At 33.2% G+C, this 25,355-nt stretch overlaps 4 protein-coding genes and 1 long non-coding RNA gene across 5 annotated transcripts in view; 2 read left to right on the forward strand and 3 right to left on the reverse strand.

The window, feature by feature from the left end:
• The window catches only part of LOC129913358 (torso-like protein), a 24,426-nt gene extending 16,097 nt beyond the window's left edge, over positions 1-8,329 (forward strand). The window contains exons 2-4 of the mRNA XM_055991983.1: positions 5,805-6,058; positions 6,115-6,546; positions 7,599-8,329. Of these exons, the coding sequence (XP_055847958.1) occupies positions 5,846-6,058; positions 6,115-6,546; positions 7,599-8,009 (1,056 nt within the window). The 5' untranslated portion in view covers positions 5,805-5,845 and the 3' untranslated portion in view covers positions 8,010-8,329. The remainder of the gene's footprint in view (positions 1-5,804; positions 6,059-6,114; positions 6,547-7,598) is intronic.
• The window catches only part of LOC129913355 (scaffold protein salvador), a 110,410-nt gene that overhangs the window by 67,873 nt on the left and 17,182 nt on the right, over positions 1-25,355 (forward strand). The gene's annotated exons all lie outside the window — the stretch shown is intronic.
• Positions 8,238-12,246, reverse strand: LOC129913356 (HSPB1-associated protein 1 homolog). The gene is made up of 7 exons (XM_055991981.1): positions 12,156-12,246; positions 11,584-12,087; positions 11,408-11,529; positions 11,227-11,351; positions 11,059-11,169; positions 8,355-8,713; positions 8,238-8,301 (listed from the first exon to the last, which is right to left on the reverse strand). Exons 2-7 carry the CDS (start codon positions 12,054-12,056, stop codon positions 8,286-8,288), a joined length of 1,206 nt encoding a protein of 401 aa, XP_055847956.1. The 5' UTR covers positions 12,057-12,087; positions 12,156-12,246; the 3' UTR covers positions 8,238-8,285.
• LOC129913364 (uncharacterized) lies at positions 14,374-24,383 on the reverse strand. The gene is made up of 4 exons (XR_008772039.1): positions 24,199-24,383; positions 23,383-23,488; positions 14,776-22,917; positions 14,374-14,689 (listed from the first exon to the last, which is right to left on the reverse strand). It is a non-coding gene; the product is annotated as an uncharacterized LOC129913364 (long non-coding RNA).
• Positions 23,651-24,181, reverse strand: LOC129913360 (uncharacterized). The gene has a single exon (XM_055991985.1). The coding sequence runs from the start codon at positions 24,093-24,095 to the stop codon at positions 23,667-23,669; it is 429 nt and encodes a 142-aa protein (XP_055847960.1). The 5' UTR covers positions 24,096-24,181; the 3' UTR covers positions 23,651-23,666.

Raw genomic sequence — 25,355 nt, forward strand, 5'->3', positions numbered from 1 at the left:
AAGTTACAATTTTCGATTTTTTTTTAATAAGAAATAACTTACTCTTTGAGTGAGTACTGAGTAGGTAGTTCAAATAGAAGTTCTATGTTTCGTCATCATCATGTTAAACTTTTCCTAAATCCTGCTTTTTTTATCGTTAATCAAATCATTAGATAGAAAACTCATAAAAAGAAGTGACATTCTAAAGAGCCGAGAACATTTTTTTGAAAAAAAGCAGTGAAGTTTCAAAGAACAGAGAGCAGTTTTGCTTATAAAAACAGTGAAATCTTTAAAAAGCATCGAACATTTTTACTATTCTCTTCATCTCTTCATTGATGAATAATCATCATTTTTATCAAAAAAACACGTTCAAAGTGGATTGCAGAATGGTAAAAGTGATAAAAACTATTACCATTTTACAATCCACTTTCGATGCGCATATTGTTAAAAAATTTGGCCACCTACGTTCCTATAGATTTTTTTATACCACAGATGTTTAAAATTTTTCAGAAAATATTTTTTTTTTACATTTTGCATCGAAAAAGGAATTTCAATATTTTTTCAAAGAAAATGCTCATGGCTTTAGTCAATTATTGTAGAAAATTATAAAAAAAAAAAGAAATTTATAAAATTCATTCATTCGTGGTTGTGGTGAACGAAAACGTAAGATGATGAAATTAAAAATATACTGAACGAAAAAAAGATAGAAATTTTTTCTTTTTGGTTTTAGTACAGTCATAAGTTTAGCTATGAGCCATTTCAGGCTTATCCATTTTTTACCGTACCGTAAATTTTTAAATCAAAATTACTAAAATGCTTTCGTACAATTTTTTTTTGTTAAAATCGGTTAAATCGTTTACGAGAAAGTCAGAAATTAAGAAATCGGTTCTTTGGCAGGTACCTACCGTTATACTACGTTTCCACCTACAATAAATCCGAGATTTAGCATATATCTCGAGTTTTATTCTAAATCTCGGATTGAAAGTAGATGAAAATCTTAGATTTAGGGTAGCTGAACCCAAATCTGAGGTTTAGCGTAGTAGATTTAAAATAAATCTCGAGATTTATTCTAAATCTACTAAGCTAAATCTCGGATTTAGCGTAGGTGGAAACATAGTATTAAGAACGGTTCAAAAATTACAGTACCGAAAATATATAAAATGAAACTTGTATGCCTAAGTTGTTCAATTTGCATCTGAGCTGCGAAAATGCGTAATTCAGTTTCAATTTATAGTTATAATTACTCAATAAGAAAATGCGTTATGTTTTCACAAGAATCACCAATCACAAGTTATGATGAGGTTTAGAAAAGTTTTTAAAATAATCTATGATTTAGGTACTGAATTTTTATAACATCACTGCATTTGTTTCCTCAAAGGGAAAAACATTCAATTAGAGAGCTGGATAGAAATGCAACATGTTTGCTGAATTCATGTTGAGCAACATATTGCTGGAAATTATCTGCAACAATTTTACTTTCTGTTTTTGTTGGGAGGGACGTGGAGTTGGAAATTGTTTTTCTTATACTTTACTGCTGATCGGCATTCCTACCTTTAATTCGTAATTGAGTGACATACTATCAAAGGCGGTCTTGAACTTGAAATTGATTGTAATTTCTTTGTAGGTATAAAAGACCGTCTAAGCTCATTTGTAGCTTGATTGTTGTGCCACTTTAAAATGTATTCAATTTATTGATTTGATACCAAACAGAAGGCAATGATGATGATGATGAGAAATATAAGCCGCATAGCGTTGATCGTTGCATTTAAATACGTTTGAATGAAATGATCGTAGACCAAATTGTATGATCTTTCAAGATGAAAATTTGTAGTTCATAAACTTAGTAGAATGACGATGTAAAGGTTGGATATAAATTCCAAATTTCAAAAAAAAGAAACAAAATTGCCATATCAGGTCACAACAGTTTCTTCAACTCATTGAAAACTCATTTAGAGCAAAGGTCATTGAAGGAAATAAATAACCTTAATTAATCAAAAAACCACATTTATTCAAAGTGTGATTTCTGAGTATGATGGATAGAAGAACATTAAAACCGATTTAAAGCAGTTCCATCTGATGAATCGAAAGATTCAAACCCACCGAATAAAGTTGAGTATACGTTTTCAGGTACCTAATTGTAATTATTCCAATGTTAAATATGATTTTTCTTTATTTTCTGATGGCCTTAATTGAACCGGCTAAATCGTATGTGTACCTACATAGGCTTTTGATTAAGGTACTCATCATCATTTTTTATTCTGCTAATGGCTTTGCGGAAATATTTTTTCTTTGTATGATATCTTTAATTAGATCCGGGTGTAGGTAGTTGAAGGCTATAACATAATCATAACTATCTGCACACTTATTTTTTTTTTATAAATTGTCATTGAAATAGGTTGGCAGTTGAAGATAAGAACAGACAACAAATTTACTTAGAATTATCTTATAATTATCGTCTTTATAAAAAAAATAGAAAAAAAAATAAATTGAACTACCGAACTTAGAGAGATAACCCTGTAAAATAATATCAACTATAATTTTTAGTTAAAATTGTTATTGTAGTTTTATAGTTTTTAATGCATTCTTATTGGGGTTTTTTGTAATAGATGACGTTATATAATGTAATGTACATGTTTATTAACAGTTAGCCGAGTGTACTGTACAATGGCTACGGAATACCCCATTACCATTATGAAATAATGTGCATATAAACATTTTATACAGCTATATTGTATAAAATAAATAGGTATTGTAATGTTTTATTCCGGGTTCACAATAAAACTTATCTAATTTCCACTTATATTTCCGTTCAAATAAGAACACACTTTATTTCAACTCAATTTACTTTTATTATTCGCTCAAACAAATATCACTTTATTTACTACTAACAATTCGCAACACTTTATTTCACTTTGTACTGTACTCTTTCACTTTCAAGATTAAACTGTATCCGGTCGGTGTTTACGCTGCCCTTTAATACCGGAATTTCGAGATTCGAGAATGTCTTCGAAGGTTCTCGTCTTTGCTTCTCGAAACTTCCTTTCCAAGAGGGGGCGCTTCATACTTCCAGTCTAGTTGGATATTTTGGGATGTGTTCAGAGAGTAGGTAGTTTCTTGATTATTAAAGGTCCGTTCACATTTCTACCTTTGCAGTAGTAGGTAGTGTGTTCAGACTTTTATCTTAAAAGTAGTTCAGTAATTCATCGTTACAGTATTTACTTAAAAAATACTTGTTAATTGGAAAATATATTTAGTAAATCATCCTGACTCTTAAAATTTCTACAAATTAAAACGCACGTAAGAAAGTGATCATTCAAACTATTGTTTTCCATCAGATTCTATAGTTACACTGAAGTAGTGAAGTTTCATTTTAAAAAGGAATTTAAATTCATCTAATTATAAATCTTCCGGTAACTAGGTTTATAATTTTTAGTGGTTACTGCACGTGACGCTTATCTGGAAAGTCTATTCATCGTAAACATTATCAAACAGTTCCTGAGAATATGCACAAAAATAAAAGTTTTTTGTAATTTACAAAGCAAATTTGTTGATTGACTTAACAAGATTTTTGACCTTTCAATAACAAACGATTATACTTATCAAATAATGAATTAAACAATTATGTAAGGCGACCACTGCAGAAAAGGTAAAGCGCATTGTGCATTTTATAGAATTAAAAGACGATATGGGTTTCAAATTAAATATGATAACATCTTCAGAAGTTTTCCGGGTCAAAGGTTGTCAGTTTCATAACGCAGCCTGATTTAAGGTTAGAAGCGATTTTTTTCATAAAACCTCTGTTTTTTTTTGTATGTTGGTCTATGAGTTAAGGAATTTTTTCGCTATAAAATAAAAATAAGAATTCTTAGCATTTACATACAAAACAGTCTTTTGGAAAAAGCTTTATAGTTTCTGAAGAACGGTGTAAAGTATCTATATGAGAAACAACGAATAATTCAGGAAAAAGTCTCAAAAGATACGCTGTGCCCCTTTGTACTTATCGAGTTAAAAGGTAAATCTAATTTCAATTGAAGATGATTACGTCTTCTTTTGAAAACTAGAAGTCTTTCGAGTAAAAAAAAATTGCAGCCTGTTTTAAGGTTAGGAGCGTTTTTTACTCCTAACACAGACCTCTGAATTATGAAAGAAGACTTTTAGACATCATTGATTCTTCAATTCCAATTTTAATAACATTTGCAGCACACCTTTTGTCTAATTTTCCCTTGTATTTTGATAATTTTAAAAATACTTTGTTTAGATAAACAAAAAACTATAAAAAAAAAAGGCTTACAAAACTTGTATGTCTGGAAGGTGCTTAGTTTTACCTTTGATTTTGAACCAACAAAATTCCTTAACTCGTCAACCAACACACAAAAAAAAGGACTTTATTTTACCAGTTTGTATAGGGACAGTGAAGTTGTTAATAACATTTGGAGCACACCTTTTGTCTAATTTTCCCTTGTATTTTAATCATTTTAAAAATACTTTGTATAGATAAACAAAAAACTATAAAAAAAGGCTTACAAAACTTGTCTGTATGTCTGGAAGGTGTTTAGTTTTACCTTTGATTTTAAACCAGCAAAACTCCTTAACTCGTCAACCAACACACAAAAAACAGGACTTTAACAAAAAAAAACTCATGTTAAGCGCTTCTAACCTCTCAAGCTTCTAACCTTCAGCGAATGCAAGTTAAAGTCACCTAAAATAACAAGCTTACCAACTCCATCAGTAGCCAAAAAACTATATCATGGATTTTATAGCAATTAGGATGTCTTGAGCGGAATTGAACAATATCACTTAGAGCCAATTTTTCAATACTCAGATAAACCTCAGTTAGAGCTTATTCCTGGGAATAAAAGTTGTTTTTTTATATTGACATTTGACAGTTTTTATTCTTTTGATAGTCTAACTGACGATTGAAAAATCAGGGCTTAAGGGAAAAAAAAAACAAAACAACTCTCGACTTTTCCAGGCCTTTAAGAATTCAAACTAAGAAATTATGTCACGTTCAGTTATAAATTTTTTTTCTGCCTGGCTTATATGTATGCACATAAATAAATCCGAAGTGATTTAATTGATAAAATTTCTCCTCGAACTATGACCTTTTAAATTACCGCAAGCCATCCAAATACATTATCTTAAAAATGTATCGTTTATTTCTTTAACTTCAATTATATCTGCAACGGCATCCGCAAAGTATATGAGTAACTTACCAAATAAACTGTCACCCTCTCTCAAATGCCCTTGACCATGGCTGTTGAATAAATTTTATTGTTTAAAGCATCTTAACTGTTTGTTTTAACAAGTTTATAAAAACAGGTTCAAATGAACAATTCGAACCGGGTTATGCTGATATTTATTCAAATTCAAATGATCGTTTGAATAAATGTTTCCTTTTTTTATATCTCACCTTTTTAAATTTATCAATTGATGATGAACAAGAGACAAACAAAACAAAAAATACAAATAAAATTCTTATACTACCTACAGTCACTTAATTTTAATTTGAAAGTCTTTAATTATTCCGATCGCGTAGCTATTGGTTTCCGATAGCAATTCACATCTTATATCCGTTGCCAAGCATGCGAGTGCGGCCAACAGAGCTATATGTATATTATAATTGTCTAGAATTATTTATCTATCCAACTTACCACGTGCGTAAGAATAAAATTTACAATAAGTTTGATTATGATTCAAGCTAAGCCTCAAACCGCTTTCGATTTCGTTTTAGAAGAACAAGATTTGAATGATTAATAAATTTGCAAACCTTTTAATTTGTTAAACCCAATTAATAAATCATACTTAATTTTATTTATCTTCACCAGGTAACGCTTATAATTTACCTTTCGACCCAGTTAAATGAGCAATGAACCAACAGTATGGCTTTATTTGGCTATTGGCTCTGTTTATGCTGGCTGGTGACCTCTGTTTCGGTGGGAGTCACGAGTCCCAACTAAGAATAGGTAAAGCTATCAACATATTCGTCCGATATGGTTACCTGAGTATATCGATGAAAGTAATATCCTACAACGACACCGAACGGTGGCTTTTCAAGGAACCCACTAAAACTATTTATAAGGTAAACACTATAAGACTTCTATAAGAATACTTTAAATTTACTGATTTCTCTTTTAGAATTTAAATTTACTGACAGAGACCCGAGAGGAAAATGTGCCAGGAATATTTCATGGTGATTTCCACATGGAATTCTGCGATAATCGACGCCAACTCTATCAGGCATACTTTCGGGATTTCACTATCGAACGACTAGATAAGCCGTGGGAGGCATTCACCGGCGGATGGCATGCAGATGTCGCAGCCAAGAAGTTGGGCATTAATACGTCGTTTGTGAGGGGCGATTATTCCTATGTTCTAGTCAGAGTTGTACGTTTTCGTGAGACAGGAAAACTTAAAACCGATATACCACCTAATCAATCACTAGAGCCAGACGTTGCTCGGAGAGCGCATTCATTGCAGACTGGAAATTTAACGAGTGCAGTGAAATTTATGGAGGCATTTGGAACGCACTATATAAATTCATATACAACGGGTAATTCTTTATACCAGGTAAGTTAAATACAAAATGAGTGAGCGTTTTAGGTTATTGCAAATGGATTGGAGTTGCTATCTTCTTCTCCATTAGCGACGACTCTCGGATGAGACCACAACTTTCCCACTTTCCTGTTACATATTAGGTGAGGAGTGCAGGGTTGACCTCAAGAAACGGCGGCAGGCCTCCTTTTAAAATTTAAATTGTTCCTTGCCAGAGGTCAACTGAATGCAGTTGTTGGTTCATGGTCATCAGACAACAGTTTTATTTTTCGCAATTGGCCATCCAAAATTCGTTGGACCATTTTGACCAAGCCTTGAAAGCGGTCTTTTTCAAAGATATCACTGCTTTGTATATATCGTTCCATCAACATGTTTCTTTGTCGTATTGGTAGTTTCCTTTAGAAGTTCCTAGCAATGACTTCGATTTCAGTAAGCAAGCTCATTCCATAGATTCCCACATATTTTTACCCTGAAATCTTCGTTTTAAAGTAAAGGCCCTAACTACACTTTTCTTACTTCCGAGTTATATCGTGTATCTAATATCGTGATTTCCATATAAAAATGAAAAAAATCAAAAGTACATTTTGAATTTTCTGACGTATATGAAGACCTAGGCTAAAAAATGAAATGAAGCTATCTCAGAGACAATGCCCTAACTCCAAATATGCAAAAAAAAAAAACAAAATCGAAAATTTTGTAGTTAGGGCCTTTACGAGATTATGGGCAGTATTGGTGTGGTTGTTCGGCACAGATAAGTTCTCATAATAGAGATAAATTCTTCGCCTTTTTGATTCTCCATAGAAAAATTGTGTTAGTAGAAGACGGTTGAAGTTGCTGATGCAACATTTTTAAACAGAAAATTTCTAATAACACTTTTTTTATAAGTTTGTTTTTATAGATTTAATTGAGAAATTGTGTGATCTTAGTTCTTTGAAACATTTAGAATCTTAAAAACACGAAGCTAAAATTCTTTTTTTTTATTGTTTTTATTTTCCAAAACATTGAAGTTGATATTCATAAAACATTTTATGCCCTCATACTATTTTTTTTTTTTTTTTTATTTATAGGTTTTCGTTTATAGTCGCAAAAACTATCAAATAATAAAAGATCGTCTCAAAACTAAAGGAATAAGTGGTCTCTCAAAACTCGATTTATACAACTACTTTGCTCCCTGGTATGCCGAGCATTTAGGACAGATACGAACAGCAAGTGGCAATGCTACCGTAGAACGGTGGGCACGAAGAAAACTGCAATACGAGTACTATGTATTTAAATATGGAACACTACTCAAACTACATGGAAATGGAACACTTCTCAGATCTCTGGACACATTGCTCGGGAATGAGGCCATATTGCAATTGGACTTAAAGTCACTCAATGTCATATTCAATGACACGGATAAACAAAAATGGTTCGAAGAAGTTCTAGACAATTACTTAAAGCTGTGGGAGGTTAATATGGGACAAAGTAGAAGATAGTTGGAAGTCTATGATTATGAATGACTGCTCGCCGTAAAAGAAAAATTCCAAAGTTCCTAAGGAATTACAACAAAGTGTACATATTAATAAATAAATTAAATAAAGCGATAAATTATAACAGTTTAGTTTTAGAAAACCTGTGATAGTGTAACTAAAAAATTGTAGTAATCGCTTAGTTCTTTTTTTCTTTCTTTCTTTTTTAAGACAAACTAATTATTGTAAAAGTAATAATAATTGGTGTGACTGATGTCAAGACGTGTAGATATAATATAATTACTATGAATAAATGTATCTGTAATTTGAAACAGTAAACAATTAAATTAAGTTTGTTTGTTTTATTTTTACCTTATCATGCAATTTTTTTCAATATTTCTAAGAAATTCTTCTTTTATGTTATTTATCATATTTGGATGGCAGATGGCGTTAAGAAGTGCTTCATGCATTGAATGGATGTCTGCTTTGTGCAAAGGCTCCATATCTACATAACGCTTTGTTCTATCGCGAAGAATGCTATCGAACTTTTCGGGAGAAAGTAATGGCAACACACTGACGTCATTGTGGCATTTTTCAATTAGTTTATTTACTTCTTTTTCTGATAAATATTGGTATGAATATTTTTCATCAGTTTGGTCCTCAGTAGACTTATTTTTCACTAAGATTTGTAGAATATCAAATAACTCATCACTGGACGTTATTAATTGCAACTGAAAAAAAATAAAAAGTTATTAAAAAGAAACTAAACAACAGGGTATAAGTTAAAATCTTTGATTAGTTTGGAGTATGGGTGCATTAAAAAAAAAAATATCAGGGTTTATGTTTAACGCAAATATTTCGTAACAGCGAATGAGAGAAGAAATTCTTACTCAAAATTAATAAGATTTTAAATTTGTTTTTTTTTTTTTTAATAAAGCCCAATTCAGTTCGGAAGGGTATAGCCCGACTCAGGACAACACGACTTTGTACACCCCGACTCACGACAGCCCGATTCAACCCATAGCCCGACTCAAGATAACCCGACTCATCGCAACTCGAGTCAGGTAGGCGTGGATATACTCTTTACTCTGCGCAAAAATCATACCTGAGTCGGGTTATCTTGAGTCGGGCTATGGGTTGGATCTGTCGTGAATCGGGGTGTACAAAGTCGTCTTGTCCTGAGTCGGTTTATACCCTTCCTAAAATTAACGATTGCTCCTTTTCATATATGTAAATTCTTCATATAAAAGTGTCAAATAGAGAATGACCTCCATTGCTTCTGTAGGGCAAGTTCTCATTGAACCCTAAATACATTTATACATTTATGCAGACTAATCTTTGAACTTTATTTTATCGCAATCAGACGAGCATCAAATTCTTTAAGAAATGAAATTCTATCCTCATTTTGTTGGGTTTATTAAATCCTGTAACCACATATAAATAAAATTTATGTTTAGATGGCTTAGAAAAAAATTTCGAATTAACAAAGGACAATCGCTTTGTCATTCGGTCAGCTGTAGAATTTATTTTTAAAATTTTAAAAATGTTTACGATCACTGTGGCGTATGCGTATCATTTTTGCTCGTTAAGCACAACGTAAAATGTTAAAGTTATGTTGTATGCTTAATGCAAAAGTGTTATTATCTTCAGCCAGCGATTATGTGGCAACAAAAATAAAAAGTGCATAGAATTAGTTTTGCCAAGTAGGGAACTGATACAGGAAAATGTATAGGCCTCAGAGAGAGGGATACTCGGACTGTTAAAATCTAATTGACATATCAAGAAATATCATTGCGCAGACAGGCAAAATTATTACTTGAGAAATACAACTAAAAAAGATAGATACATAGCCTGCATCCATCTGAGGAAAGAATAACCTGAGAATAATATTAGGGTTCTTCAACAACCTTGGACTGGCTGCCACTAGTACCTACAGGTTCTGCAACTGCGAAACACTAATGCACACACGACACAGCTAACTAGGCCAAAACCATCGGTGAATGCGTTTGATCGCATTCGTTTTCTCGTTAAGTTTTTAAATTTTTAATAATCAAAATTTGCCTATTTGTGACCTGCTTTTTGCTGTAAATCACATTTTTGTCTTGAGGAAAGTTATTTTGTTTTATAGCTATGAGATGCGGAGGCATGGACATTTACATGGAGCGGATGAAAAACTTTTACATTTATTTGAGAGAAAGATTCTTCTGGTAGTGTTCGGTCCAGTGTGCATCGACACGGAGAGAGGAGGAGAAGATGCAACGTCGAGCTATACAGGCTTTACAGCGACATTGATCTGGTCGGAAAGCTGAAAATTAAGCAGTTAAAATTCCTGTGAATGTCATGTGAAGCGTATAAACACGACCGCATCTTATGGCTCTTGTGATGTTCAGGATAGCTGTTCTGTTGTTTTTTTTTTTTTTTTTTGTGTTCAGATTGCATGAATCTATAATCTATCAATTTATAAATGATGAGGGGAGATACACTTCTTCTTTATAGTAATATTTCTTTTAATATTGGAGAGAAAACTTTTTCTAACTCATGCTATAGCCTATCGGCTCATGGACGGCCAAACACGCATCCGGACTGATCAGCCTTCAACCAGATTGATTACATTTTCAAACTTTTTCAGTATCATGGATGTTCGAATGTTTCGAGGTGCCAAGATCGAATTCAACTTCTTCCTACTTTAAAAAATGGTACGATTGTCTTTGCTTATACTGTCAACGCAATTAGAAGGACACAGCTTTTGTAACTATTAAAACGGAAGCAGCGAAAATGAACTTAGCTTACAATGAGAGCAATACACTATAATCATTAAAAAAAAAAATATCTACCCATTACACGCAATATCTTGAACAAAACTTCACTTGTTCCTTTTTTTGGGCTAGGTAAATAATTGAGAGCCAAGACGTTTATCTCTTAGTCTCGCTGTATACTCTATCAACCATAATTTTTGGTTTGAAAAAAACAAGAAGCAATCAGACACGACAAGAAGGGGACAGGAACCAGACAAAAAAATTTTAATAAATATAGATTTTATTAAGAACCTTATTGGCAATGCAAAAAAAAAACTCACCTGATTAGGATTTAAAATGTAACGCTTCTTTTCTTCACATTCTTGACTCAAAGTACTCTCGACAATATACTTAACAATGCATTCATCTATCTGGGCATCGATGTCGATTTTCTAGAAAACACAAATCAAGTATATTTTTCAACGCAATTTCAGGGACAATCAATTTACCAAAGGAATCCATGTATTGACACTTAAAGATGTCTCCAAACTTTCTACATAGTGCCACCAATTTCTAGGGACAATTAGAACATCTCCTTCAGTCAGAATACATTCGAATGCATTTTCCCTAGCAACTGAAAGCAGAGTTGGTTTAATGATTTCGAAACAGGCAGAAGATCTAGTTACTTACTAGAAAATCTGTCCAAATTCTTGGGAGAGTAAAAGTTTTCCGAGCAATATACACTGCTTTCTTCATAAGGAACTCTGATTGGAGTTAATTTAGTGTCTGGGGGAAATAATAACCAATGTTTTCTAAATTATCAAAGTAAACCTAAAAAGTTAGGGACATGGTTAAATTCTGTTTACCTGCCATAAACTTGAACAACTATATTACAACCATAAGTATCATAATGACAAGGTGTATTAGCTCCTTTGGAGCTCAACCAAAATGAGGTATCATTGATTTTGTCTTTGGAAAAGCCAAAGCAACTAAAATCAATGTCGTAGCGACATTCAATTGGAATTTGCGTATTTGGTTCATAGTAAAATGCGCTCCAATTTTCTTCATCTTTTGAATATTTTTCAAGAAAATTTGTAAAAGTGGTGGTAAGTTTCGAGCGAAATCGTTCCCATTGTGGAATATCACCAAATTTCGTTGGCATCTTTTCGAATTCGGGAGAGTGTTCTTTTGACTGATTTGCATCGAATCTTTTGCACCAATCTTCAATTGAACAATCAAAACATTTCCAGTTTGTAGGAAATTTTCGAAAAACTAATGGTTTTCTGGTATTTAGAATTAGTTGACGAAATAAAACTGATTTTTCAATTTGTTGATCCATTTTTACATTTGTTGTTTATATTTTTGATGTGCTGTTGAGCGGAATGTCAAAAATTAAATGTCAAAAATATTTGTTTACAATTGTAGTTTTTCTAGGTACCGCTTAAGCGTTGCAGTTGTTTGAAGGAAAAGTGAACGAGTGCAGTTAGTGATTCATCACTATTTTTCGGCTGCGCTCAGATCGAGATGGATTTTCCATTGACCTACTATATATGGACTGCTAGTCGTTTGACTTTTCCATACAAAATTTGAAAAAAAAATGATTCCACATCTTTCTAGCTCTACTAGCGGTATAACTTTAGACGGCGAAAAGAGGAAACTTTTAGTGAATGACATCTGTCGTTAAAAGGTAGTGCTTTCTCTGTTTTTCTATATTTGTTCCTTTCGCACTTCGTCAAAAATGTTGCACTTATTCTCCGCTTTTTTTTAGGGCGCTAGTATCGCGAAGAAACAAGTGGAACCAACCTGAATATGCTTCTAGCAGTCCATATATATTAAGTCAATGGGATTTTCATTGACTTAAGGCTTAAACTACATTCACCACTTTTTGAAAAAAGTACAAAATTGAAAATATTTTTTACTCGCTTGTTTCTCTTGTTTTTTTTTAGACAAAAAAAAATAAGTTTTCTGCATCAGGAAAAAACCGTCAACACTGCTCTTGGAGTGAAGAAAAATGCACAGGACAGTAAAAAGTAAGTGACAAATGAGTGAAAACTCTCCAATTTTTCGCTAGAGCTGCGCCCAAGTAACTATTTTGCTTGCATTAGGTCCATCTTGTTCGATTCGACAAGCTATAGTTTGTATACGTTTAGTTTAAGGCTTACTTACGCATGTCAACCATTTTGGAAAAAAGGAGGTCTCGCGTACTGAAAAACGAAAAGCAAAACGAAATTTTCCGTTCAGGATTTCGTTAACGAAATTTTGTATGCAAAATTTCTTTTCGCTTCAGCAGCGTACTAGGCTTAAATGCGAAAATCGTGTTTAAGCACAGTGGGAAAAGGCTTAGATCACTACCCCATAAGAAAAAAGAACTCACCCAAGACCCAATTACTGGGGAAAATTCATTAGGGGGTATTCACGATTCGATGCAAATGGTCTTGTATCGTTGCAAAAGTGTAACATTTTCTTACACTTAAAAAATCAAATACCTAATACCCTAACTCATTGCAACAAAAAAATACAATGTTTCAAAATTTGTCTGTTGTAGTTGTAGATAATAGTAGAAAATGAAATTTAACAATTTTACACCTCTTTGTTGCACCGGATCGGGAATATCCCAATTGTTTTATGTTCTAAATTGGATTAATACAGTCAAATAAGGTGAAATAAGGGGTAAACCTCGGAATGAATGCTAATAGAAATTTTTTTTGCTCAATACCTGCGTTTTGACATTCTATAACATACCTCAAAAGTCTAGAAAAATCTCATGTCCGCATGTCGCGATATTCAAGGAGAAAGAAATGAAGATTTTCAAAATTAGAAAAATAGACGATGGTATTATATACACATATGATACATGATTTGAAGGTATTTTTTAATGCTGATTCCAAAAAATCTATTAGCATTCATTCCGAGATGAAACCCCTTATTTGACTGGATTATATCAAATACAATTCATGAAATGGTCGATTTGTATTTGACACGAAAAAAAACTCTATCCGGATGATAAAGTGAGAAGAGACGTAACATCAGAGATGACTGGTAAAATTGAAATGCGCTACCAGTGGTCAAAATTTGAACTAAAAGTCTAGTAGTGTCAGATGACAAATCGATCATCATATTAAACGGCATGGAAGCCATGTGCTTACTTACAAAATGTTAACACTACTTTACAGACGTATTTCCCCCAAATCCCAGACAAGTAAATTTATAAAATTGAGTAAACTTGATGTCCAAATTTAGGGTCAATCGATTGTTATTCATAATGGGGACTTTTCACGAGTCCCCCAAAAGATGTTTCAATAATTCAATGAATTAGAAATTATTAATACTCGGTTTTACCGAATACACTCGGCTGCAGGTATAAAGTTATAACTTCTGGTCTTCAGCATCGAGTTACAAAATAAATTTCAACAATCTGGCATTTACGATTTTAAAACTTCCACCTTTCATCTGGTTTAAAAAATTGATTTCAACTGACTACTTCTCAAATCCTTTTAGTTACAATCAGAAGATATACTTTTCTAGTTCTTTGTTTTCCATACTCGGATGCTGGATGCGAAATAGCTTACCTTAACAAGGCTAAATATTTTCTTTCTTATTTCTTTCTGAAAAGCTGAAATACCAAAACCAAGTTCAACAAATAAGAACAACCAAAATTATTTTAGTTCAATCATATACGCATTTTATTTTCTTTGAAATTCCATATTTCATATTTTCAATTAAAAATTTTATTATAAACAAAAAATGAAAACAAAAAATTCTACACATCAGCTGGTAAATGTTCTCTCCATTAAAAAAAAGGTTTAAAAATTAGTAAGTCTGCGCTGAATTCTCTAAGGTTGAATAAGGTGAACAAAAAGGATGATGAATTCAAAAGAAACCCCAGGCAAGATGAACAAATATTTGATATTATGGTGTCGTTGTCTATTGGTCCAATAACTAGATTCCTAACATGTCTAACAAGGATGTCGTCTATTAAATCAGTTTGATGAGAAAAAAAGTAGTGTTGGGATAGGAAAAATTATTTGAAATTACGTTAGATGATCGAAAAATCTTACTTCGCGATGCAATTGGAGTTGGAGTTCCATTTCGAAATACAAAAACCCTTAACAATTGGAGGATTTGTTGATTGATTAGAATGACTTTGTGTGATTGTTGAGAGCTTAACCGTGGTTAAAAATGTCCTCAAAGCTGCACGCCGATTTCCCTTTCGCAGAGTAATAAACATTTTAAATCCCTCGCTGCCGTCAAATTTATTCGTCGATCCTTCGCCGCCGTCAATTTCGTTGCTGGAACAGTGTCCCTCGCCGCAGTCATCACTTGAACGCCATCCAGATCCCACGCCGCCGTCAACTGCATCAGCTAAGAGTTTCCCACGATGCCGTCAACGATCCCTCGCCGCAGTCAAAACATGGATTCCCTCGCCGCCGTCAAAGAACTCCCACGCTGCAGTCAATGCATCTTTTCCCACGCCGCCGTCAATGCCTCGTCTCCCACGCCGCAGTCAATGCATTGTTTCCCACGCCGCCGTCGTTACGAAGCAATCCCACGCCGCTGCTGCCAAATTTCTAAACTCGATGAAGTTACCCAGATTTGGGAACGTTTTAAAAATTGCTATCAAAATTGTATTCCATGCATCACACGTTGAGTAAACTGGGTCAATGGTCTCAAGAAGTCAACAAGAGTTGACAGTAGTATGTAAGGTCTAAGTGCTTCTGCTCTTCCAAAAGTGCAAGCAAGTCGACATACGAGTGATACAAGATGTTCGCTAACACCAATGTAAGCTGGGATCTTTGCAAAACTTAAACCAAAAATGGCGCCCAACAGTTTTATTCACAATCGGAAACTTCACTCAAAAAGCTGAAAGAATAGTTTTGCTAGTGAATATTAAAAATTCAGTAGTTACCACGCAGCATCTGCATTTGCTTTGAGGTATGTCTCTCAACATGGTGTAACAGTACCAGGAAGTCGATTTTCAACTCATTTTGAAGTTCTACTCTTTACGATTAACGATTATTTTGACCCAGACATGTATGATGCGATGAAAGAAAGTTTGATGCCTCTTGTTGAGATTCTACTTTGAAAAGAAGTTGAAAATGCGGAAACAGCTTAAGATAAACCATGATGATGGCCCCAAAACTGCGCTTAAGTCAGACTTTACTGAAAATACGAAGACTTTTGTGTTGCAATATATCTAAAAGATGTTACCAGATGCAAAATATTGATATCATCTTGATGCATGTGTTAATACAGGATGCTTCAGATTGAGAAATTTGGCAACTCTCAAGTAGTTCATTAGTTGCATCCAAATTATCTCAAAACGGTTACTCGATAGCCAAGTGCCAAGTTTCAAGCTGTTGCAAAGCTATCTCAACGGGGTTAACAACTCAACGATGTTAATCGGAGATCATATCGTGCTCGGGACATAAATGGAACTTCACAGTATTAGGTTGTGTTACTAAAAGTCCCAAAAACGTGTCCAAGGATGTGTTCGATCTGAATGTTTGAGTGTCTTCAGGAATGTGGTGTCAAACAATGGGAACTTTCAACTTTAAGGTTAAGTTGAAAGAAGTTGTCTCAGCAAGATATCTCAGGATATGCATCGATATTAAAGACCAGTTTTTCGTAACTCAGCAAGAACTTCCAGATACAAGTTTTAACTGAAAGAACCAAGATGTTTCGAAGATATCTCAAAAATATTACCCGTTAACCAGTAGATAAAAATGACATGTTGTGTAATGTCAGATTATCAATTCAATGGTACTCCAGGCACCAAATGTGTAACTGAAAGCATCAAGTTGTTTTGAAGATATCTCAAGTGTGTTACCAGGAAAGTAGAATTATGTGCGTGTGACATCAAAAGTTATCTTGAAGCTTAATCTCAGTCTCCAAGCGTGTATAACTGAAAGTACTAAGTTGTTTTGGAAGTATCTCAAGTTTGTTACCGGGAAAGCAAAAATGATTTGCTTTTGCGATCGTAAGATGTCTTAAAAGCAAATCTCAAGCGCCAAGCGTATAACTGAAAGTACTAAGTGGTTTTGAAGATATCTCATGTGTGTTACCAGGAAAGCAGAACAATGCGCAAATACGATCAGAAGTTGTTTTGATGCCAAATCTCAATTGCCAAGTGTTAACTGGAAATAACAAGTTGTGTTGGAGGTATGTCAAGTTTTGTTACCAAGAAAGTAGTAGAACATCAGAAGTTGTCTTGAAGCCAAGTCTCAAGTGCCAAGTGTCAAACTGGAAATACCAAGTTGTGTTGAAGGTATCTCAAGTTTGTTACCAAAAGTGTAGCAGAACATCAGAAGTTGTCTTGAAGCCAAGTCTCAAGTGTCAAACTAAAAATACCAAGTTTGGTTGAAGGTATCTCAAGTTTGTTACCAAAAGTGTAGCAGAACATCAGGAGTTGTCTTGAAGCCAAGTGTCAAGTGCCAAGTGTTGAAGGTATCTCAAGTTTAAGGTAGTAGAACATCAGAGGTAGCCAAGTCTCAAGTGCCAAGTGTCTAACTGAAAATACCAAGTTTTGTTGGAGGTATCTCAATTTTTGTTACCAAGAAAGTAGTAGAACATCAGATCAAAAGTTTTCAGGGAACCAAGTCTCAAGTGCCAAGTGTCTTACTGATAATACCAATTGTGTTGAAGGTATCTTAAGAGCATTGAAACATTGCCCCAGTGCGATCAGAAGTTATCTTCAAGCCAATTATCAAGTGCCACGTGTCTAACGGAATAAACATGTTATGTTGGAAGTATCTCAAGTTTTTTACCAGGAAAGAAGTTGAACAATGCCCGTGTGTGATCAAAAGATGTCTTGAAGCCAGATGTAGGACTCCAAACGCCAAGTGTATTCAACTGAAAGTACCAAATTTGTTTTGGAGATATCTCAAGTTTGTTACCAGGAAAAACAGTGGAACATTTGCCCATGTTCGATTAAAAGTCAAAAGGTGTAGAGTCACTTCAAGAATCGTAACTGAAAGTACTCAATCTTTGTCCATAAAACCTCAAAGATGCTAGATAGATCGGTCTGAACTATATGCCTTTCGCCCTGTCCCAGATAATGTACGACCTCAAAATGGAAACATGGTTCGATGGTGTGTTTATCATCAGAAGGCTCTCAGATGAAACTATACTATTGTGCCACAATTTGATCGGAATTTAACTGCAATATACGAAGAATGGTTCGTCCAGAATAAATAATTACAAGTTACCCTGGTGAAATTGCGCAACGACGACGCTCGTCTGTCTAATCGAAACCATAGTAGGTAGGCTTTGAACTGGTAGATCATTTCAAGCGATATTGTTGGAGATGAATAACCGCACGCCTCACAAAATTGATGTTAGGAGTGCTAGAACTGCTTCTTAACCAAATGAAATTGCCATGAGTATATTGGTATGAGCCTCAAGATTTGTTTCATTCAAACTGAAATAATATTGATCAGTTGTTAAAATACACCAAGTTTTACCGCATTAGTTGTTTTATCTGGCACTTCAAAGGGATAAGTGTATGAAAGATCATCTTCCGCAGGTAAAAGTCTATGGTGGTGATCAAATGGAGATGTATAGTCTTCTGACAACAATGATGCATTATTGTTGTCGCAGATTGATCAACTGTAAGATATGAAGACTTTCCAACGCAATATTGCTCTGAAGGTTTACCAGTTCAAAAGATGGCCATCAGCAAAAGTTATTGTTGTTTATGATTGATGAACAGAATTGTCCCTACAGCCTCTCTGCGTTGATCAAGTGATATCTATCCTCTCTCTCTCTCTCTGTCTCATAGATTTTTGAGTTGAATGATGTTTCAAGTTGATTGGTGTTTCGTGTTGATTGATGTTTCGTCTTGATTGATGATACCCACTCTCTCTCTCTGAATAATGAAACTGTGAAGAGCCTACACGATTGCCTGCACCCTATGTCTCAGATAAGAACGCCAAACACTATGGTTATCGCTACTGACCATGACCTCTCTCAGCTAGGTTAAGAGTAATGTGATCTATCTCTGTAAATAATCTCTAAAATTCTACTTCTTATACCAAATACAGGGAATATGTGTGTTAACATGTCAAAATTAAGGTAACTACCAAACAATTATTCACAGATTGAAAATGGTCTCTTCTTTTACATTTTCGCCAGTGTCCACATTAATAGTAAATACATACTTTCATTAAACGAGTACATACAATTCTAACTTAATACAAAAAAAAAATACATTCAATATTATTCAAGTGTACAGAAATATAAGCAAGCGTATTTTCGATACAAACATTTCCAAGTTTTGGAAAATAAACAGAGTAAAGCTTGATTGATAATAATGATAAACACAAATGGAAGAATTAAAATCAATAATTGCTTGCGAGTATGTTTTGTGGTTGCATATTGTTAAATTATGTATTATTAAACAAAGGCAATAAAAATACATTTGAGTATTAATGATTTGAATTATACTTTGCCACCAAATCTCATAGATCATTTTTTTTATCATAAAAACAAATTCACATTCTTGTATTATACAAAAGTTCATGTACAAAAAAAAAGTACTAAAATTATGTGTTGTCATTACAAAACAAACGAGAGAAAATAAATAAATAAGAATTAACAAAAGAAAATTGTTTAGCATTCACCATTATAATCTATTTTACAGTATTCATAATTAAATTTATGCTCTTGTTTCTTAAGCTTTTGACAGATGTCATATGTCAAATATGAAATTATAACAACACTATTGAAATACAGAGGTTATGCATTAGTATGGACACTGCGAACATAAGAATTTTTTTACATTTGTTAAGTTTATTGTTTATAGATTTTATCGGTTTTTGTTTTTCTTTTTATGTTTTTCAAAAAAATATATCTTCCCAAAATATTATGTTTGTAATATTAAATTATTGTTTAAAACAAAATTTAAAATTATTTACTGTAAATTTGAAATTTAAATTAGAGTAAAAATGTTTGATTAGAATCACTTACAAGCGGACAATTGAAAAAAGCATTATGGGTAACGGTAAAGATAGGCAGTAGGTACTGTATACTAGGAAGGTTACACACACACCGCAAAGAACACAGGCCGGAGAATAAAATAAATTGTTTTGTTGTATTGATTCCCTTTAATTTATCTGCAGCAAATGTGTTCATGTTCGCTTTCGCTAGCAGTTTCAGTTCTGGATAAAAAGAGTGCGTTCTCTGTTTCTCTCTCAAATATTTTTTTTAACTAAAAATAGAAAATTCGCCATGCAGAGGAAAAAAGTCGAAAAAAAAGCAACTTATCTTGCAAATTTGCTGAAAAATATAAATAGTTGTATGTTCACACGTTCACTCTGACGTCAATAAAATTGATGGTGGTTCGGTCAAATATGCGCAAACATTATTCTCTCCCTCTCGCTTATAAGCTTTCACTATAAAATAAAATTAATTTTGGGAACGTATTTCATTTAACTTACAGGACCTAGTTCTGTTTGTTTTTTTTTTAGGAATTTTAAGTTTTCAGGTGCAATTGTTGCTCTAAAATCAGTGTTCTGTTCTGCAAATTAAAAATTTTGAAAATATATGTTGTGCGGAGATATACCCTTGGAAGCCGTGTTCTTGGTTAATAGTCTCTAAAAAAAAATGTATAAAAAGAAAATAAGGGAGAAGGGGAGAGAAAGAAAAAAGATTCTTTTTCTTGTTGTCTGTTGTCAGCTGGTCACTAAAGTTTTAAATTTATATAAAATAGCCGGTTCCGTTTACGTTTGTTTCCCTTTAACAAGAAATAAAAAAAAAAATTGCAAAAAAAAAGAATATGGAAAAAAATATTACAGGGACTGTCCGTTCCTTTCACTACCGTACTTTACGTTTTTCATCCAAAGTCAAAGTATGAACGCTCCAAAGCTGTAACTCAGAAGTGTTGAAGTAAAATTGCAATAAAAGCGCACTTAGTTTGGAAAAAATTATAAACGATGACGACACTAATTTGTGACATCTATACGGCAATGATACTGAAGAAAGCTATAAAAGCGGAAACGTTATTTGTTATGACAGCACATTTCTGTGCAGTTGTTGTTGATTTATAAAAATTATTTGCTACTACAAATTCTACTTTTATTTTTACGTCCAAATGTTCACGATTGCTTATAATGTTCTTGAAATCTTCACGTTTGTATCCGATAGAGTCGATAATCTTGTGTAAAAAGCTACAAAAGCAAAATTCAAAAAAAAAATAATTTATGACAACGCCTAGGAGCATTGTAGGTATTTAAATGTCAAAAAATCATCATTTACGAATGTTGCTTTTTTTTGTCTATTTTCGGATTCACACGATGACTTCCGTTATTCATCACACGCTTATTGTGCATAGTGAGGGAGTTATGTGACCGATAGTTTTTCTTAGCTCTTCACCGTTTAACTTAGAGCCTTCACCGTATTAACTTTGTATCTAGAAAAATCAGAACTATATAAAGTTAAGACAACACAAATTGCGTTGTTTTAAGGAAATGTCAAGGCAGCACTTTACTAATTCCATCTGCATACTATTCTCCACAAACTATAATATCTCCACTACAATTGGAGGAATGCCTTTAACTATGGTTCATCTACAAAAGTGTTAATTTCATAAAGTTAGGACAACACACCCAGTGCTGTATTTAAAAAAAAGTATAACAAGACTGTTACGGGTTCAACTGGATACTGATGTATAAAATGGCTTCTTTTTCCGAAATAAGACAACACGCCCAGTGTTGTAGTTAAGTCAAGAAATCACCATTCGAGTTTTACTGTATGGCCTGGATACTGGTGGATTTTGAAGACCAACACATCCTACAAAATGTCAGATTTTTCTTTACAAATTAAGACAACACACCCGGTGTTGTGATCAAAATAAATAAATTTCGTTATCTAATGCAATAATGTTACTGAGTTTAAAAGTTGTTCCGCTTGCTTCTCTGAATATGGGATGAAAACTGTAGAAGATATACATAGAAAACTCCGAACGGCCCCGGCTTATGCTATAAAAGCGAAAATTTTATGATGTTAAGACAGCATGGTGCTGTTAACTAAGAAAAAAAAAAAGTTTTTGGGATATAACATTGAAAAGTTACACAGAGCTTTCGGGACATTTCCGCAGACAATAATGTTGCTTCAACAAGGAGTTCCATTCATTCCTAAAAGTTTGTGTTATCAATTTTGTGGATCCAGACAGCTATGTTTCTGTGATTCTCAATCGATATATCAAGTTCCTAGAATGTAATGGATTAGATTTAAAAGGGATTTTTCCATCTTACTATGGACGCTGGGAACTGGTTATATTCTCTATCGTCTTCTTCGGTTGATTTTGGGTTATACACAGGTGTGGGTCAGTGTTACGCCTGGTTTATCCTCCAGATTTCTCTAACAGAACTATTTATAAACTTATAACCTATAACACATTTGGTTTTCTTATTTTCTTCTTCTACAATATATGTGTAACATTTTTTCTTTTCAAAATTTCATATACAATAACTTTGGTTTTACATTCAAAACACTTGATTTTAGAGATACATTTTTAGAACAAGAAGCAGAATATGCACATCACATGGTTTGAGGGAATGGATTTGATTGACTTTCAAAGAGACAGCACACCACAGCACTATTACATCTCATTTAGAGCGTAAGAACACAATGGGCCACATCACATTTTGCACAGAAAATCTCCACCACAAGCAAACCCTATAATAAACACCTGTAAATATTGGGATATTGGGCAAAAAAATATCGCACAAAATTATAATAAAAAAAAATTAAGAGAATTTAAACTTCTTCCTATATGCAAGATGTGAGATCCACATCTTCCCGAGTGCCGACAAACAACACGTCGTCGTCGTCCGAAACACAATACAGAGATAGATATCACTTCGAACCGAGCGCATTTGAATCCCTTTCTTGCGCATGTTGACCGCACCCTATTTCACACACACACACTTTAAACACAAGACGAGTGTAGCAAGTTGGAGATGATACGAGTCGAGTAGATGCCTGGTACTGGTACAGGTACTATGCCCTATCCTCGTTTCTAGCCTCCACCGCCGAATTCATCTTGTGCTGCGATGCAGTTTCTAATGTATGATGTTAGGGAAAATACAACTAGCAGTTGCATTGTTGTGCAGAGTTGATGATGGGAGGAGTTTTATTTTTAGCTGAATGTGTAGATGTTTTCTTTGTTTTTTTTTGTTTTCTCTTTAACAATTTTATTCGAGCTGTAAAAATAAAATTCCATTTTTTAGGAAACAAAATCAAGATGTTGTTTGTTTTAAAGTTTAGGTAAATAAAAAGATAGTTTGAATTTGATTTTTTGTTTCAAAAATTGATAAATTTATATTTTCTAGTTTCTTTTATAAAAAGTTTTGTATATAAAAAATATATAAATGAACTTTATAATTTCAAAGATTCAATATGAATCATAATCTAATTTCATAATTGAAAAACTAATCCAACATGATAAAAGCTTTTTGTATATTTAAAATAAAAGCTTTCTGCAAAAAATTTATACTCAAGTATGAGTTGAAAGCTTAATCTTTTTTAAATTATTGATTTTGTATTTTCTATTGCGTCATGAGTAAGCTATTGCAGAAAGCTCTTAATTTTAAATGAATCACAGTTAATTATAGGTATACAGTAAGTTTTTTTTTACAAACCAATAATATTTTAAGGAATTTACTAACTTTTCTTTGTGTGTTATTTTGCCACGACGACACTAGCCAAGCCATCAAGCCCGGTCCTGTCGAGAAAGCAGTTGCATCATTCTCTTCATCTTCACACAATTGGTTACTGTAAATGGAAAACCATCATAATACAAAGGAAATAGCAAAATAAATTTTACAAAAAATTAAAATTAGCTGATCAAAACACAATCTACACAAGGTACTACTACATTCAAAATTTAAGCATTTTTCTTTGTAAGGCACAAGTTTGGGTTTGAGTTCGAGGCCCTTTGTTTTTTCTTTGTTCAACTGCTGGCAACACATTTATGGCTACTCATGTTGCGCATGAATTCATCCAAGCTGCTTATTTCGGTTTTCCACAATTCGGCGACTTCCTTTCTTCGTGCTTCTTCCTTTTCTCGCTTATTATTAATTAATTCACTATCACAATTAATATTTCGATTTTCAGACGAGTAATTAGGAGATTGATTACGTTTGTTTTGGCTTTCAATTAATTTAATTTGCAGCTCGGACCAACGCATATAGCGTTCTTGTTGTTTTTTACGAAGTTCCTTTTCAGCGCTCCTGAGAGCCGTTGATAGTATTGCACAGACACGGAGCCCTGCCACTCCACGACGAACATTTCTTTTCATTTGGATTTTTTTCATACGAAATTCTCTAACCCAATCGAAGAGGGTTTTCTCATCTTTTGGCAAAAAAGATCCACCAGCCATTTTGAATCGTTGTTTTGTTTAATAATTTTTTTTTTTAATAATAATATTGCTAATTTTTATGATAGCAAGAACACTTAAACTTTGTTTGATTTCTTAAACACACCTGCTTTATTTTAATTGCAATTCCTTCCTTTTTTTGGGTTATCTTTGATAGGAATATAACACACAAACACTTTTTTTAAGATAAAGCACTCTTTGAACTTTTTTTCAATTTTTAATAAAGCAGCTTCCAACAATGAGCGTACGAACTGAATGACAACTGTTTCCCGAATGTGCTCTGTGCTGAATCAGCAACTTTATTTATACTGTTATCCCCACCATTGGCATGTATTCATCCGCTGCTTGAAAGAAAGTAGAACCTTTGGTAGTTTCACTTCCTTTGGAAAATAGTCACCCCTAATTATGTATAGGGGTTGCAAATTGAATGCAATAAAATTATCCCACGGTTTTTCTGCAGAAAGATCCTTTGTAGGTATACAATAATGAAAAACATACAATCCCTATCGTGCGCATGGTTTTGCTTTGTATGTCATATGCCACAAAATGGGGTAACGAGAATTTATGTGAAAACATACAAATACATAGAAATGAAATATACGAGGTATTTACATAAGGTACCTACTGCAGAATGAATAACGTATTTTTAATAGGTACATCTACATATGTATGTATGTAAAGGTTTCTTTTTGTTATTTGTTTTGAAGAACAGAAACCGTTTTTTTTTTTTTTTTTGTAAGTGCATTGCATATTTAGGTAGAAAAGAAACTTTTTTTGGAAATTGTTTTTGTTTTGGTTTGGGATTTAGAAATATCTTGTAGGTAAATAGGAATTCAAAGAATTTTACATTTTGTTCTTAGTCCAAATCCATATCATCTAACGATTTTTCTAGAAACAATGGTGTTGTGTATTCTGGATCTTGTTTTTTTTGTTATGCTTATAATTTTGGTAGCTATGAGTCAGACGGTACATAAATGCATCTACGCATATCTTGGTAAGTATCAGGGCCTTTATTGCTAAGTATCTAATCGTAATCATATTTTCCTAAAATTATAATTTAAGATTAGATAAGATTACAAAATAAACTTTACCTTATCCATTTTATATGATTAAAGAGCATTGCAGAAAAAAATTTCGCCATTTTTTATATATCTACCTACATATTTCAAGATTAAGAATGTTCAAGAAAAAGGCAACATTATGATGCTGAAATCCCACCTAAAAAAAAGAAGATTTTGTATCGATTAATCCCTACAACTTTAT

This window comes from Episyrphus balteatus, chromosome 3, assembly GCF_945859705.1.
Source record: "Episyrphus balteatus chromosome 3, idEpiBalt1.1, whole genome shotgun sequence".
NCBI classification, from domain to species: domain Eukaryota; kingdom Metazoa; phylum Arthropoda; class Insecta; order Diptera; family Syrphidae; genus Episyrphus; species Episyrphus balteatus.